The sequence below is a fragment of the Carcharodon carcharias genome, chromosome 7 (assembly GCF_017639515.1).
Source record: "Carcharodon carcharias isolate sCarCar2 chromosome 7, sCarCar2.pri, whole genome shotgun sequence".
Lineage (NCBI taxonomy): Eukaryota > Metazoa > Chordata > Chondrichthyes > Lamniformes > Lamnidae > Carcharodon > Carcharodon carcharias.
In genome coordinates, this window is record NC_054473.1 from 12,562,856 (window position 1) to 12,580,240 (window position 17,385).

General features: G+C 46.0%; 1 protein-coding gene and 1 non-coding gene across 2 annotated transcripts in view; one reads left to right on the forward strand and one right to left on the reverse strand.

Annotated features, from left to right (window-relative positions):
• col7a1 (collagen, type VII, alpha 1) overlaps positions 1 to 17,385 on the reverse strand; it is a 242,415-nt gene that overhangs the window by 145,994 nt on the left and 79,036 nt on the right. Inside the window, exons 42-46 of the mRNA XM_041191107.1 lie at positions 16,158 to 16,193; positions 15,064 to 15,099; positions 7,099 to 7,179; positions 3,617 to 3,652; positions 761 to 832 (exon numbers count right to left, since the gene is read on the reverse strand). Coding sequence (XP_041047041.1) covers positions 761 to 832; positions 3,617 to 3,652; positions 7,099 to 7,179; positions 15,064 to 15,099; positions 16,158 to 16,193 — 261 coding nt within the window. The remainder of the gene's footprint in view (positions 1 to 760; positions 833 to 3,616; positions 3,653 to 7,098; positions 7,180 to 15,063; positions 15,100 to 16,157; positions 16,194 to 17,385) is intronic.
• On the forward strand, positions 16,618 to 16,690 carry trnaf-gaa. The gene has a single exon. It is a non-coding gene; the product is annotated as a tRNA-Phe (tRNA).

A 17,385-nucleotide genomic window follows, 5' to 3' on the forward strand; every position in this document is an offset into this window, starting at 1 on the left:
TGTACATTCATGTTCATCAGACACTTGTTTTTGTCTTTAATGAGCTTTTGACACAGAGGGAAGGTAATGAGCTGAGTGAATCAGAGATGGAGAGTTAATCAGGTAATCTCCACGCTCTGACATCATGGTGACAATAGAACCCGGGGCTGGGGAGGAGGGGTGGTGGTGGAGGAGTTAAGTAGGTTTTGGCGAGGAAGGTGACAGTGAATCTCAGGTGGGAACAATTAACCCTCTCCATTAGGGTGACCATCCCTTATGAAATAAAATAAGGGACGCATGGACTGTGGGACCGGTAAACCAATTGAGCTGGTGCGATTGCTGGTGATTATAAGAGCGGAGAGATGGGGAGAGCGTTTTCTGGCGACCATAAGAATGGGGTGGGGGTTGGCGGGGGTGGGGGGTTTAACGCAACCAAAACTTAAGTACTTATCTTGTGGGGTCACAAACATTGTCATCTCTCTACTGGCCGACTCACAGGCTTGCAGTCCCGCTCCAAGTCATTCAACTGAGACTCCCAGGCTCATTGCCTCATAGGCCATCCTAGAAACATGGGGCAGGAGGTGTCCCTTAAGAGACACGGGACCCTCAGTCAAAATAAGGGGCAATCCCTTACAGTACGGGACAGTTGGTCACTTTGCCCTCCATTATCCTTGTTCCTCTTCCCCTGAAAGCAGCTTATTTCTGCAATATCTTCTGACATTCCAGCCCATTCCTGTACCTGTCCGGAACCAGGTTGCTTCAAGGGTTGCGTGGAACTTACTGGAATCCCTGAAAGGCCTGGGGGACCTGCTGCTCCTGGGGGTCCTTGCTCTCCTCTCAGGCCAGGCAAACCCTGTGTTGGAAGAACATCGATAACATTCTGGCATTACTTTTATGTCCCACAAAGGCAAATTAGTAACTTAGGCAGAACTTGTCTTTTTTTCTAACGATGCTGATAACAGCGGGGGAGGTGGGTAGGGGGGGGAGATGGTGGCGCGGTGATAAAGTCACTGGAACGGTAATCCGGAAGGCCAGGTTAATGCTCTGGGGACATGGGGGGAGAGTTTTCCTGTCGGCGGGCGGTGACATCGAGTGGACTTCCCCAATGTCACCGCGCCTCGTTTAGATGGTCAGTTCAGCGGGTGCGTCCGCCGAACTGTCAAAGGCCTATTAAGGCCATGAACAAAGTGATTAAAGTTGTTAAGAATGGTGCCCGTCCAGCCTTCAGGTTGGCGAGGTGGGGGAGGGGGGGCAGGCGAAGAGTCCAGGCGGCCTTCACATTTTTCATGAAACCTCATCCACGGTGGGGGGAGGGGGGGGGGGATGAGATTTAATGAAGGGTTTATTAATTTACGTAAAATTTTTCGAAAAAAATGAATGGACATGTGACGGATTCACATGAGGGGACACGTCCTTAAAATTTATTTATTTTTTTTAACCTTTGATACATTTTTCAAAACTTAAACTAATCTCCCTGAGACACCTTTGTGCCTCGGGGAGATTTCTGTGCTCTTTCGGGTGCCTGCATGAAGGAACGCAGGCCCCGAATCAGGAAATACACCACCCCCCCACCCCCCAGCCCCCACCGCCACCCCTCCCCCCCTCCACCCGCACAGGGAGTGCTCAGTGCTTCTGGGTGTGCGTCACGCTGGGCAGGCCTTAATTGGCCCGCCCACGTAAAATGGCGGCGCACACACGCGCCAATCGGATTCTTGCTCACTCCCGCACCACCACTCCCGCACCTCCCTCCTCGACGTGGGGGGGTGGGGGGGCGGGGTAGGGGGGGAGGGGGGAAGTTTCTGCCCACGGGTTCAGATCACGGCAGCTGGTGGAATTTAAATTCAATTAATAAATCTGGAATTGAAAGCTAGTCTCAGTCATGGTCACCATGGATCGATTGTCGTAAAAAAAAACCCATCTGGTTCACTAATGCCCTTTAGGGAAGGAAATCTGCCACCCTTACTCGGTCTGGCCTACATGTGACTCCAGACCCACAGCAATGTGGTTGACTCTTAACTGCCCTCTGAAATGATGTGACAGGCCAATTGGTTCAAGGGTAATTAGGCTTGGGCAACCAATGCTGGTCTTGCCAGCGGTGCCCACATCCCATGAAATAATAAATATTTTTTAAAATCCCTTGAAATACGCACTTTATGTGACTGCAAGGGTTAAGTGTCAGAGCGTCAAAGACTGTTTACAACAAAGCTATGGTTCAGGAAAAGCAATGATAGGACAGAGCAGCCTGATGTGAATAGGTGTGGGGCCTATTATCTCTTTTCAAATAACTGGGTGGAGAGAAGAAAAGGGAAGAAAGGTCTTGCATATATATAGCATCTTTCATGACCACGGGATGTTCCAACGCATTTTACAGGCAATAAAATACTTCGGAAGTATAGTCACTGTTGTAATTCAGAAAACATGGCAGCCAATTTGCACACAGCAAGATCCTACAATGTGATAATGACCAGATCATCTATTTTTGTGATGCTGGTTGTGGGATAAATATTGGGTCAGGACACTAGGGAGAACCATCCCCCCACCCCCACACCCCCTACCGCTCTTCTTCAAAATAGTGCCATGAGGTCTTTCATGTTCACCTGAGAGAGTAGACAGGGCGTTGGATTAATATATCATCTAAAAGTCAGCACCAGCAGCAGGTTGGCTCTCCCGCTGTCTCAAGTCCCTGGAGTCGGACTCGAACCCACAACCTTCTGACTCTGAGATGGGAGTGCTACCCAGAGCCAGGACCGACACAGCAGAGGGTGCTGCGTGCGCTATGAAGCGAGGAAAATGGTATAATGAACGGCCGTGTTTTTATTTGGTTGGAAGGGAGGAGGGAGCAGCTTGATGCCTTCAAGACCCGGTGCTGTAAACAGGCTTGGAGAAGCCAGCTCCAAATTTATAAGGACAAACCTCTGTCACCCAAGCCCCTTCATTTTAATTCACGGCTGCTAAACAAATGAAAGGTAATTTCATTTTAATTTAACGTTACTTCTACCCACTTGATATTTTTTTCAGCTAAACGTTGTAACACACTGACCTCATAATTTGGTCATTTCAAACCATTGGGCAAATACAACTGGCAGTTTCCTTATGTGTATCCATTAGCTTCGCTGTGCTTATGATCACATCAACCTTTAAACACAATTTTAATTGACAGGCTCCCCTGTCCAACTTGGCAAGTATTTGTTTACATTGCAACTCACCACTACAACAACTTGTGTTTATACATAGCACCTTTAGCATAGGAAAGCATATTAAGTTACTTCACTTGCACATTATTAACCCAAGCTGAAGAAGGAGGCATTGAACAGGTGACCGCAAAGCTGGGTCAAAAATGGAGGTTTTAAGCTTCATCTTAAAGGAGCAGAGCTGCAGAGGTTTAGTGAGAGAAGTTCAGAGCTTAGGGCCTAGGTGGGTGAAAGCCAATGGTGGGCGAAGAGTGTGGGGGGTGGTGGGTACGCAGCAGCCCAGAGTTGGACGAACGCACAAATCCCAGGGGCTGTAGGAAGATTCAGAGAAAGAGAGGGAAGTGGGTCATGGAGTCATTTCAATCTTTAAGCATGAAAGACATCGGAAGAACCAGGCCTAGACACTGCAGGCCTCAACGTATATGGTCAATGTGTGGATCACTTACATCTCTGCCGGGTTCTCCTTGTTTCCCCTGCTCACCCTGAAAAGAAAGTGCAATGGAGACATGAATAGCAGTGAAACCACCAGATAGTTTTAACTAAATGCCTCCCTGAGCTGTGCAGCTTGGAGTTAACCTGTAATCACCTCTATCCACGAGATAGTGCAGTACTCCAATGACTCTGTACCATATAGACCAGGATGACCTCAGACTCCACTCCCAATCTGAAAGGGGCAGATCACGAGCTGCTACAAACTGTCTCCCAGCTCCAGACGCAGGAGGGGAGGAGGAATCAGCCAGTGTCCCTGCTCCCGTTCACCAAATGCTGCAGCACTGAATTTTAACTTGGTGTGCGAAACAAAGATCTGGAGGGAGGAGTTGGGGGTGAAAGCAGGTGGAAATCCTTTAAACCTTCTGGGGTTGTGAGGTTTTATCCCTGACTCCTGTCCAAAACCCTTCAGGGATTGACAGCCACACTGGCGGGCAGGACTGGAAAGTCGAGTGGGGATGGAGTGAGGGGTGGCGATTGTCTCCAAGGAATTGGACCCTGGCAAGAGGTCTGAGGAAGAGGGGGTGAAGTTGTGGTTGTGAGGTGAGAGGGTGGGTAGAGGGAAAGAATCTTCGTGGACCTAGAGTGAGTATTTCTGTTCCTCCTGGGCCACAAGAGACCTGTAAAAAGTAACCAAATGAATTTACTTGTCTCTTGTAACCAAGAGGGCTGCATGCCACAGGATTTCACTAGCTGGTCTGACATTGTGCAGCCTGGGTTAAAGTGGGTGGGGGTGGCGGGGTCCCAATGACATAATCAAGACTCAGTTTTGCCATTTAAATTCATGGACCTGAACTCGGGTAAGTTAAGATGACAGGAGTGGGGGCAGGAGTGCCGCCGGTTACCCTCCCACCATATTAGCACATCCCTTCCCCCACCTCATGCCCTTTGAGGCCAGGCAGGGTTCAAATGCCACTGGTGACTCCTGAGCAGGCATGTAGATGTTAGGCGATGACAGCATTAGGCACTGGCAAGCCCAGCATCTATTACCCATCACTAAGCCCTTGAGAAAGTAGTGGTGAGCTGCCTTCTTGAACCACTGCAGTCCACGCAGTGTAGATACAGCAAGTGCTGTTAGGGAGAGAGTTCCAGGATTTTGACCCAGCAACTGTGAAGGTGTAGCACTTTAGTTCCAAGTTAGGGTGGTGTAAGGCTTGGAGGGGAACTTGAAGGTGGTGGTGTTCCCTTGTGTCTGCTGCTCTTGTCCTTCTAGGTTGGAGGTCAGGGGTTTGGAAGGTGCTGTCAAGGGAGCCTTGGCAAGTTGCTGCAGTATATCTTGTAGAGGGCACACACTGCTGCCACTGTGCATCAGTGGTGGAGGGAGTGAATGTTTAAGGTGGTGGATGGGGTGCTGGATGGTGTCAAGCTTCTTGAGTGTTGGAGCTTCACTCATCCAGGAAAAGGGAGCGTTGTCCATCACACTCCTGACTTGTGCCTTGATGGAAAGACTTTGGGAGGTGAGTTGCTTGCTGCAAAACACCCAACCTCATACCTGCTGTCGTAGCCACAGGATTTATGTAGCTAATCCAGTTGAGTTTCTGGTCAAGGATGTTGTTGTGGAAAATTCAATGATGGTAATGCTGTTGAACATCAAGGCAAAGTGGTAATTTCTCTCTTGTTGGAGATGGTCATTACCTGGCATTTCTGTAGTGTAAACATTCTTCTCACACAAGGAAGGCAACTGGTTGATTTTAACATGAGAGGGCTGTCCTATGAGATGTTGAGCAGAGTAGGTTTATATTCTTTGGTGTTTAGAAGAATGGGAGGTGAACTCATTGAAATGTATAAAACTCAAGGGGCTTGACAGGGATTTGGATGGAATGTGGGCGTCGCTCGCTAGGCCAGCATTTATTGTCCATCCCTAGTTGCCCTTGGGAAGGTGATGATGAGCTGCCTTCTTGAACATCTCCAGCCCCTGTGGCTTAGGTACGCCCACAGTGCTGTTAGGGTGGTTCTTTCAGGATTTTGACCCAGCAACAGTGAAGGAACGGCAATTTATTTCCAAGTCAGGATGGTGAGTGACTTGGAGGGGAACTTCCACGTGGTGGTGTTCCCACATATCTGCTGCCTTTGTCCTTCTAGATGATAGCAGTCATAGGTTTGGAAGGTGCTGCCTAAAGGGCTGCATTGGTGAGTTTCTGTAGTGCATCTTGTAGATGGTACACACTGCTGCCACTCTTTGTAGGTGGTGGAGGGAGTGAATGTTTGTGGATGTGGTGCCAATCAATCGGGCTGCTTTGTCCTGGATGGTGTCAAGCTTCTTGGAGCTGCACTCATCCACGCAAGTGGAGAGTATCCCATCACACTCCTGACTTGTGCCTTGTAGATAGTGGACAGACTTTGGGGAGTCAGGAGGTGAGTTACTCGATGCAGGATTCCTAGCTTCTGACTGGCTCTTGTAGCCACAGTATTTATATGGCTAGTCCAGTTCAGTTTCTGGTCAATGGTAACCCCCAGAATGCTGATAGTGGGGGATTCAGTGAAGATCATGCCATTGAACATCAAGGGGCGATGGTTAGATTCTCTCTTGTTGGAGATGGTCATTACCTGGCACTTGGCGTGAACGTTACTTGCCACTTGTCAGCCCAAGCCTGGATATTGTCCAGGTCTTGCTGCACTTGGACATGGACTGCCTCAGTATGTAAGGAATCGTGAATAGTGCTGAACATTGTGCAATCATCAATGAACATTTCCACTTCTGACATTATGGTGGAAGGACGGTCACTGATGAAGCAGCTAAAGATGGTTGGGCCTAGGATTCTACCCTGAGGAACTCCTGCAGTGATGTCCTGGAGCTGAGATGCCGTGGAAGAGTGTTTCCCCTGGCTGGAGACTCTAGAACTCAGAGGTTATAATCTCAGGACAAGGATTTTAGGACTGGAATGGGGAGAAACCTCTTTACTCAGAGGGTTGTCAATCTATGGAATTCTCTACCCCGGGGAACTGTGGATTTCAGTTGTTGAGTATATCCAAGACCAAGATTGACCGATTTTTGGACACAAAAGGAACCAAGGCATATAGGGGCAGAGGAGGAAAGTAGAGTTGAGGTGGCAGATCAGCCATGATCTTATTAAATGGTGGAGGTGGCTCAAGAGGCTGAATGGCCTACTCTTGCTTCTATTTCATATGTTCTTGTGTCAAGTATCAAAGGGCATTTGGTACCCAAGGAACAAGGCTTCCAAAACCAGGTTATATTTCTTTACAAATTGCTGGAATTGTGCCCTCAATAAAAGAGCCTCAACTGTGCAAGATCATGAAGAGCCATCTTTGAGGTGGCACAATCCAGTCAGTCTCACCTGAACCTTCACCAATGGCTCTCTGAACTCATCTGCCGATCTGGTTCTTTGCAGCCGACAGAATGTACAATTCTATCCCGCCAGCAGTAAACCCGTCTCAACCAGCCACGGGGCGAGTGCTTCATACCAGACCTAATACTCACCCTCAACCCAGGGGGCCCAGGTGGACCATTCTTCCCATCTACTCCATTCCTGCCATCCAGCCCAGGGGGCCCTCGGTCACCCTGTGTTCAGAAAGCAGAAAGAGGGGTTCAATTTGTGTTCGTTTACATGTATATTTTTAACACCCGAGACAAAAAAACGATCGTGAGCAACATCATTATGACAAGTCAAAATGGAGTAATTTTTAATGCCACTCATGTAGGGATGGGGGGGGGAGGGGGGTGCGGTCAGGGGATTAGTCCTGATGTTTCCTGAGGAACTTCAGCACGAAGTATGTAGCGCTACCCGGCCTGCAGAACAGAACACCATTAAGTCTGATCCCTGTCCTGTGATAAGTTAGCCAATCTCTATCAAAAGTCTGGACATCAACATTGTCCTCTGACCCCTCACCCCGCCAGGTTGAAGCTGCGGGCAGAGGTCATTAGTGATAGGAGGAGAATAAAGCTCTCCGAGGCCCCATTCCTAATCATTATCCAGTGACCCAAACTGAGCTTGAATGTCAAATGAAGATGGGATTCACTCCTGGTGTGATGCCCTTCATGGCCAGACTGCCTGTAGACACACATAAGTATGGTCCCCTATGGAAAAGGGGAATTAGGCAGCAAGAGTCTTCAAAAACAAACGCCAGGATTTATGCAACGGCTTCAGAAAAAGAAGGGGAGAACATTGTGAAAAAGAAAACCCAAAAGACATGGTTGAATACATTTCTAGTAAAACAGTCTCCTCATATGCATCATTTATTTGGGTACAAGAACCAAATTCTGCTCATCTTAAAAAACAATCTAGAGTTATAGCTTGTGCTATCACCTACAGGGAGTGACCATCTATATGTCAAAACATTTCCATTCATTTCAAAATCCTGCTCAGTAACCTTCTGACTCCAATTCTAAACCATGTCTTTGTTAGATGGCAGCTTTTGGGGAAACTGCAACGACACCAGTAATTCCCCGAACTGTGAGTGTTTCCCTTTAACATGCCCCTCTGGTGGCTGCCAAGTGGAATCTTGACAATTCCTCACAGGAGGCGATAAAACAACAGCTGGGGACAGGAGCTGAGACAACATGGCAATTGTTACTCTAGTTCACCTTCTATCATCCTGGTAGTCGCAACGATACAATGATAATGGAGTTTTGCTAAAAAAGAGACACAAGTTGCAGAAGCTTTTCATCTTGCACTCATCCAGACAAACACAAAAATGCAAAATTTCACAACTTATACCACAGGGTGCTGATTGGTTGGCAAGTCGATCTGATTGGCCAAGGCATTGCCATGGAGAAAGCAACAGGGAATTTTTCTTTCATTATTCATTTATGGATTGTGGGTGTCACTGACCAGGCCAGCATTTATTGCCCTTGCTCAGGGGGCACTTAAGAGGCATCCACATTACTGAGGATCAGGAGTCATATGTAGACCAGACCAGGTAAGGATAGCAGATTTCCTTCCCTAAAGGACATTAGTGAACCAAATGGGTTTTTACAACAATCATTTCAACATTAGAATTTTAATTCCAAACTTTTATTGAATTCAAATTCCACCATCTGCCATGGTAGGATTTGAACCTTAGATCTCTGGATTACTAGTCCAGCAACAATAGCACTATGCCACCACCTCCCCAAGCTCTTGGGTAAACTATCCAAGATCCCAGTAATTCAGAGAAGGTACAAAGCCTTTTCTTGTAGTGTGAATTGCTGTGATGGTTTGAAATTTGACATTCTTGCATTTGTCCTGATGAGTTCAAGATAAAAAGCTTTGCCAACATCTCTCTCTTTTCAACAATAATCAAGTTCTGCACTAACAAGCAACTAATAATGGAGTTGTTGACTAATCACACAATGATTAATTGCCATCAGTGAGTCTACAATAGACTTAGACATGAGGTGAGAAAACTCTCGGTGGTGGTGAACTTTGTTTAACCTTCCCATGCCAATTTTTGGTTCAGAACCAGGAAGAGGGCTGAGAGAGAGAGAGAGAGAGAACTAGATTGAAATCCAACTCATTCAACATCTCAAAGCAGACAAGCCAAGAATGAAGCCTGGTGGCCTAGGACCAAGCCTGTTGAAGACAACATGTGACCGGGAAGCGAGTCAGAAATAGCCTCATGTGGTACTCTGAGTTCTGTTGTTGTAAAGTTGTCCACCTGCATCTTTGGAACAATAGCAGCAGCTTCACCTGTAAAGTTGACATGACACTTACCTCCTTTCAAGGGAGGGTGGGAGAGAACATGTTTCCGTTGTTCATGGACACATCTCATGCACTTCATCCCACTGGGAATCTGGATCTGAGACGGACACAGAATCCGGTGGAATGAAGGACAACAGAATGTGTCTTTCTTGTCATGTTGTTGACCAATCCAACAGCATTGCTTTGCCACTGACTGAATACTTTCCCCTTTTCCCACAGAGCCTTTCATCTCTTCCACCCTATTCATCGATCAGGTCAGCAGATGGCCTGATACACAGGCCTGACATAGGCCTAGATTTGCTGTAATAATGATGATGAGGTTATCAGGACTCAGAAATACCCTCCTGCTGCAGTCCCCACTGATAGACCCAGCACTGAGATTGCTGCAATGGCTTGAACATAGGGTACTTACATGTTCTACACTACACTGGCCCTGAAAAATAAAATTACAAGTGTGGAGCCTCATTCCCTCAAAAGAAAATAACACGAATTTTATTTTTACTTTTTCTGTTTATTTTACCTCTCTCCCTTAATCCAATCTGTATTTTCCAATCCTTATCTTGCTTACTGCATATGATTTAAATGTAATTTATATTCCATTTATAACTTCCTAGTTTGCAGTCTCAGCGGGGATACTTCAATCTGATTGGGTGAAGAGCGTCGATGTTGCTTGCCCTGTTCATAGGTGCCCGGTAGAGGTTGCTGCACTGGATGAGATAGTGGAAATCCATGCTGACTGGCCCACGGAAAATCGATGAGCAACTGTCAGCAATGCAAATGCCAGAAGCTGTTCCTACGCTGTTTAGAACAAAATCTCGGCCATAATTCCAGTGTTGATGTATATTTGCATCAATTACGCTGAGATAGCAAAGGTGTTAACAAAATTTTCAACAGCAATGCAGTGAGTTAAGAGCACAGGCAGGTAATATTTAATAGACGGAAAAACTCCATGTTGCCTGAACTAGATCTGGAGCATCAACCTCAGCTCAGGGTTAAATGGGAGACTGAAGTTCAAAAGAAGTGCCCTTTAGCTTTAGTATAAAGCAAATAACAACGTATGCATTTCTACAGCAGTTTTTATGTCAAAAATGTCTGTACAATGTTTTTTTTTTGAAATTCAGTGATTGTTACTCTGTCGGCAGATGTTGCAGCCATTCTGAGGTAGCAGTATCCCACAAACAATGCTAAAGAATTGATCTGTTAATCTAATTTTGATGGCAGTAATCATGGGAAGAATGATGACCAGAGGACTGGAAAAACTCCCAACTTTTCTTTGAATATTATCATTAAAACTTTGACATCATCTGAACCACCAGAAGAGTTGTAAGACTGGGGTAAGGCCTCAACTGAAGGAAGTTCTCCGTAGGCAATGAAGAACTCCCTCAGTACTGCCTCACAGTGTCAACCTAGATTATGAACTCAAATTCTGACCCAGAAAAGAGACTGCTGGAGAAATCTGGACAAAGTGACAAGGTCCTTAATTTAGGATACCACTAAGAAGGTAACCATTGATAGTGAAGTGGAGAAGATAGTGAAGATAGAAATTAAGGGTAGATCTTTGGCTCGGCGAGCGGGGGCTGGGTCCACTCACTGAGATGTAATATGACACGGGCTGATGTCGGACGTGTATCCAGATGTCACCGCGCGTCATTCAGATTTTCAATTCAGCCAAACTGTCAAAGGCCTATTAAGACCATTTAACAATCAATTAAATCATTGACCTGAGCTACCCGTCCAACCTTAAGCCTATTATAAAGGATGTGATAACAGTACACTTAGAAAATATCAATGGGATTAGACAACGTTTTTTGAGGATGTAACTTGCAGAATAGATAAGGGAGAACCAGTGGATGTGGTATATTTGGATTTTCAGAAAGCTTTGGTAAGGTCCCATATAAGAGGTTAGTGTGTAAAATTAAAGCACATGGGATTGGGAGTAATATATTGGCATGAACTGAGAATTGGTTAGCAGACAGGAAACAAAGAGTAGGAATAAATGGGCCTTTTTTGGAATGGCAGGTGGTGGCTAGTGGAGTACCACAGGGATCAGTGCTTGGGCCCCAGCTATTCACAATATATATCAATGATTTGGATAAGGGAACCAAATGTAATACCTCCAAGTTTGTTTATGACACAAAACTAGATGGGAATGTGAGTGTTGAGGGGGGTGTTAAGAGGGTTCAAGGCAATTTAGACAGGCTGAATAAGTGGGCAAATACATGGCAGATGCAGTATGACATGGATAAGTGTGAAGTTATCCACTTTGGTAGGAAAAACAGAATGGCAGAGTATTATTTAAATGGTGATAGATTGGGAAATTTGATGTACAAAGGGACCTGGGTGTCCTTGTACACCCATCATTGAATGCAAGCATGCAGGATCAGCAAGCAGTTAAGAAGGCAAATGGTATGTTGGCCTTCATTGCGAGAGGACTTGAGTACAGGAGGAAGGATATCTTACTGCGGTTGTACAGGGCCTTGGTGAGACCACACCTACTGTTTGTGGTGTACATAAATGATTTGGACTTAAATGTAGGGGGTATGTTCAAGAAGTTCATGAATGACACGAAAATAGCTAGGGTGATAAATAGTGAGGAAGATAGCCGTAAACTGCAGGAGGATATCAATGGACTGGTCAGGTGGGCAGAGCAGTGGCAAATGAAATTCAACCTGGAAAAGTGTGAGGTAATGCACTTGGAGAGGGCTAACAAGGCAAGGGATTACACTATGAATGGTAGGACCCTGGAAAGTACTGAACTGCCGAAGGACCTTGGTGTGTATATCTGTAGATCCCTGAAGGAAGCAGGGCAGGTGGATAAGGTGGTTAAGAAGGCATATGGGATACTTGTATTCTGCGACTCGGCTAATAAAGGCAAGAGCAGGGAGGTTATGCTGGAACTGTATAAAACACTGGTTAGGCCACAACTGAAGTACTGCCTGCAGTTCTGGTCACGACATTATAGGAAGGATGTGATTGTACTGGAGAGGGTACAGAGGAGATTTACCAGGGCAGTACTTGGGCTGGAGGGTCTGAGCTGAGAGTAAAAATCGGATAGACTGGGGTTGTTTTCCTTGGAGCAAAGAAGATTGAGAGGGGACCTGATAGAAGTATATAAGATTATGAGGGGCACAGATTAGGGTAGATAGGAAGGCATTTTTTCCATTAGTAGAGGGGTCAATAATCAGGGGGCATAGATTTAAGGCAAGAGGTAGAAGGCTAAGAGGGAAGTTGAAGAGAATGTTTTTCACCCAGAGGGTGGTGGGAGTCTGGAACTCACTACCTGAAAGGGTGGTTGAGTCAGAAACTCTCATAATATTTAAGAAGTATTTAGATATTCACTTGCGTTGCCATAGCCTCCAGGGCTATGGGCCAAGTGCTGGAAAATGGGATTAGTGCAGTCAGATCTTTGTTGACCAGCGTGGACACAATGAGCCGAATGGCCTCCTTCTGTGCTGTAAACGTCTATGAGTCTATGAATATTATGTGCAGTTTTGGTCTCCTTACCTAAGAAAGGATATACTTGCCATAGAGGGAGTGTAGCGAAGGTTCACCAGACTGATTCCTGGGATGGCAGAATTGTCATATGAGGAGAGATTGGACCGACTAGGCCTATATTCACTGGAGTTTAGAAGAGAGGGGATCTCATTGAAACATATAAAATTCTGACAGGGGTGGACAGACTGGATGCAGGGATGATGTTTCCTCTGGCAGCAGCTCTAGAACAAGGAGTCACAGTCTCAGGATACAGGGTAGGCCATTAGGGACTGAGATGAGGAGAAATTTCTTCACTCAGAGGATGGTGAACCTGTGGAATTCTCGAACACAGAAGGTTTGGAGGCCGAGTCACTGAATATATTTAAGAAGGAAATAGATTTCTAGACTCCAAAGGTGTCAAGGGGTATGGGAGCGAGTGAGAGTATGGCGTTGAGATAGAGGATCATCCATAATCATATTGAATGGCAGAGCAGGCTTGAAGGGCTGAATGACCTACTGCTGCTCCTATTTTTCTTTGTTCGTTCATGAGATGTGGGCGTCGCTGGTTAGGCCAGCATTTATGGCCCATCCCTAATTGCCCTTGTTCAGAGGGCATGTTAAGAGTCAATCACATCACTGTGGGTTTGGAGTCACATGTAGGCCAGATCAGATAATGACAGCAGCTTCCCTTCCCTAAAAGACAATAGTGAACCAGATGGGTTTTTACAACAATCGACAATGGCTTCATGTCATTATCAGACTTTTCATTCCAGATTTTTTTATTGATTTCAAATTTCACCATCTGCCATAGTGGGATTGGAACCCAGGTCCCCAGAGCATCACCCTGGGTCTCTGGAATATCAGGAAGATAATGCTGGAAATAATGGGCAGATAATTCAATATAAAAGCGTAGATATTGTTGGAGAAAGAAGAGCTTGGGGAAGGGGTGTGGGGGCTGGTGGAGAGAATGTTCCAGAGTTTTTAAGCCGAGCCAATAACAAACTGGAGTTGAAGACAGTGACGAGTCTTGTTCAGTGTTGCTGCAACTCAGGAGGAACAAAATAGAAATGTTCATGGCCACAATATCAAGCGTCAAGATCAGAACTTTTGAGTTAAAGAGTTTGGTTTGGAAGCTAGAGAGGTGAGATTTTTTTTCTCTTGTATCGTATCCAGAAGTACTATCAAGAGGTTGGAAACAATTCGTCAGGTATGAGAGCATTATTAAAGTCTCGCATGGATTTGGCCTTCATGGAGAATTGGAGTTGTTAAAGAAAATAGAGAGTTACTGAACACTTATCAAGCAATTGGAATGCCTCAAACACAGAAATTCGAGGCGTCCAATCCTGATTCTTGACACCGACGAAGACAAAGTTTCCATTTTTTTCTTCTCTTTTTTTACTTGATGAGCGCTTGTGTCATCAAAGTGAGGGATTCTGGGTACACCAGGTCAGCTTCGAGAGATATCAGGCAAAGCACAATATAAGGCAAATGAAGAGGAAAGCTCCCTCTACTCGGCCTTAACACAGCCTCAAACTAGCCCCCTTTACACCTCACACCCCTGCCACTCTCAACCCTACCTCGATTCGCACTTTCACCTCCCACATTGCATCCTTGGTGGCTTCTTTTGGGTGAGATTGTTTAGCTTGTGTCAGTGTTGAAAGATATCAAAAGGAGCAGACAAGGCAGAGAGAGAGGAACTATTTATGCTGGGTTGGGATACATGGTCTAAAATTTAGAGCCAAACATTTCAGGCAGCAAGTCTTCACATAAAGGGTGGTAGACATTGGGAACTCTCTTCTGCAATTGATGCTAGACGAATCGTTAATTTTAAAGCTGAGATTGATAGGATTTTGTTATTCCAAGGGTATTAAGGGTTATGGGGAAAAGGTGGGTAAATCTCATTGAATGCTGAGAGGCTAAATGGCCTTCTCCTGTTGCTATGTTGCACCTACGGTTTGTAAAGATCACCAGGGCATCAGCCATGATGACCCACAAGTTATCTCACCACTTACAACCTGCAGAGAGATGACTTTTCTCCCCGCAGGGTGTGTGGGATTTTCTCTAAGATCCCAGAGGTGAAAGAGCAAACCCTAAAACATTCAGCCACCAGACTTCCCCCCATTCCCTCTAGAAGATATCATTTACCCACAGATTGGCATTAAATTCCAGGTGACCATTGGCAGCTTTCCCTGTGGTCTTCCCTTAAGGTAGCTATCACAACCCATTAAAATCACAATTTACACACAGATATGATGCTAAATCTGGATCTAAGAGTTTAAATAATGGATTACCTTTTCTCCAGGGAATCCTCTTGGACCTTGGTCTCCCTAGAGGGAAAGTGGTAAAAAATTAAATTGCACTCAACAAACTTAATGATCGTAACTCAACCTCCAGTCCACATGAAGTCCTAAGCAAGCCCTTTTCTCTACAGCTCCAGTAGCCAATTCCAGGGTTCGCAAATTTCCCTTCCTCATTCACCTGCCCTTCTGTCGTACTCACAAAGTCATCCCTCTTCCTCTCCACCCCTCTCCAGCCGCCAGAAACAATGGATGTCCCCATTCCTCTTTTCCCATGTTACACAGGGTCACCACAATGCTGGCTTCATATCAACCTTCATTTCTTCAGGTTTGGCGGGTGGTTTTACAGCATGATGCCCTTCCTGGTGCCAACCCTCCCCTTTTATCAGGGCCAGGAACCATCACCAATACACACAGGCTTGCCTGAACCAGTGCTGAGTTCCTTTATAGCCAACAGGCCCTGGAGTGGGGCTTGAACCTGTGGCCTTCTGGTCAGTGGCAGGAGAACTACCCACTGAGCCACCTCAGTTCAACAATGGTTTGGGGGTAGGGGGGGGGTGGTTCCCCATTTCTACTAATTCTCCACATGTTTTTCATGAATTTCAACAATCTGCACCAAAATACTTTACAGCCAATTAAGCACATCTGAAGTGTAGCCGCTGCTGTAATGTAGGATAGCAGCTTACAAAGACCAATCCGAAATTTTTGTTGCCAGAATTTAGCCATAAGTGTGGTGGAGAGGGCAGGAAGATCAACAAGGACCCAACTATGCCAAATGCAAGTTGTCACTAGAGCTATTTGAGACTGAAACCTCCATCTACCCCAGACATGGCCCACAGCATCAGAGGGGGAGCCGGGTTAGGGTCACAGGGCAGGAAATCACCAAATATTTCTCACCCAAATGTCATAATTACATTTAATAATTACCCAAAAACTGTTGACACTGCGAGCAGTTGAAACCTTGGAGTCATTGTCGAAATATCCTCTGCTCTATTAAGGGCACTGATATGCAGGCACATGATCTATTACAGAACTAAGGGTAGAAGAGAATGGACGCACAGTATAAATGCACACAGCAAGAGGCTTACCTGTGGCCCTGGGGGACCTCTTTGACCTTCCAAACCCTGTCACGATAATAAGAGGGGAAAAGTTAATGCAGAGTCGCATTGTAAAACAGATTTCCTTTTGGCACGCATGCCCATGAACCAACCTTGAGGACAGAAAGCACATTTTACACACAAGAATTGAGCTCTCCACTTCAAACTCCCAAATTAGTTTCAACAGATTTACAATGGGTAGCAGAGTGCTAGAAATCTCCTCAAGGGAACATTGAATGGTTATTCAAAAACTACTAATTCAACTCTATTTACAATCTATATTAATTACTTCGATGAAGAAACAGAGAACAATGTAATTAACAATGTTTGCCGATGATGCCAAGACATGTGGGAAGGTGAGCTGTGGGGAGGACACAGAGAGGCTGCAAAGAGATTTCGACAGGTTAGGTGAGTGAGCAACAAGATGGCCGAGGGAGTATAATATTCGTCAGCCGAAATAGCTCAGTTGGGAGAATGTTAGACTGAAGATCCAAAGGCCCCTGGTTCAATCCTGGGTTTCGGCAGGAAACCGTGAATCTACTTGCTTGAGCGTCTCCAGCTTCTCACTGTGTTTACCAAACAGACCACCCAGCATCGACCTAGACACTGGAAGTTACGTCAGCAAGCTCAGCCCTGTCCACCCTGCAAAGTCCATCTTACTAACACCTGGGGGCTGGTGCCAAAATTGGGAGAGCTGTCTCACAGACTAGTCAAGCAACAGCCTGACATAGTCATCCTCACGGAATCATACCTTCCAGATAATGTCCCGAACACCATCACCATCCCTGGATATGTCCCATCCCACCAGCAGGACAGACCCAGCAGAGGCATAGGTGGTGGCACAGTGGTATACAGTCAGGAGGGAGTTGCCCTGGGAGTCCTCAACATCAACTCTGGACCCCATGAAGTCTCATGGCATCAGGTTAAACATGGGCGAGGAAACCTCCCGCTGATTATCACGTGCAGCCCTCCTTCAGCTGATGAATCAGTGCTCCTCCATGTTGAACATCACTTGGAGAAAGCATTGAGGGTGGAAAGGGTGCAGAATGTACTCTGGGTGGGGGACTTCAATACCCATCACCAAGAGTGGCTCGTTAACACCACTACTGACCGAGCTGGCCTAGTCCTAAAGGACATAACTGCTAGACTGGGTCTGTGGCAGATGGTGAGGGAACCAACAACAGGGAAAAACATACTTGACCTCATCCTCAACAACCTG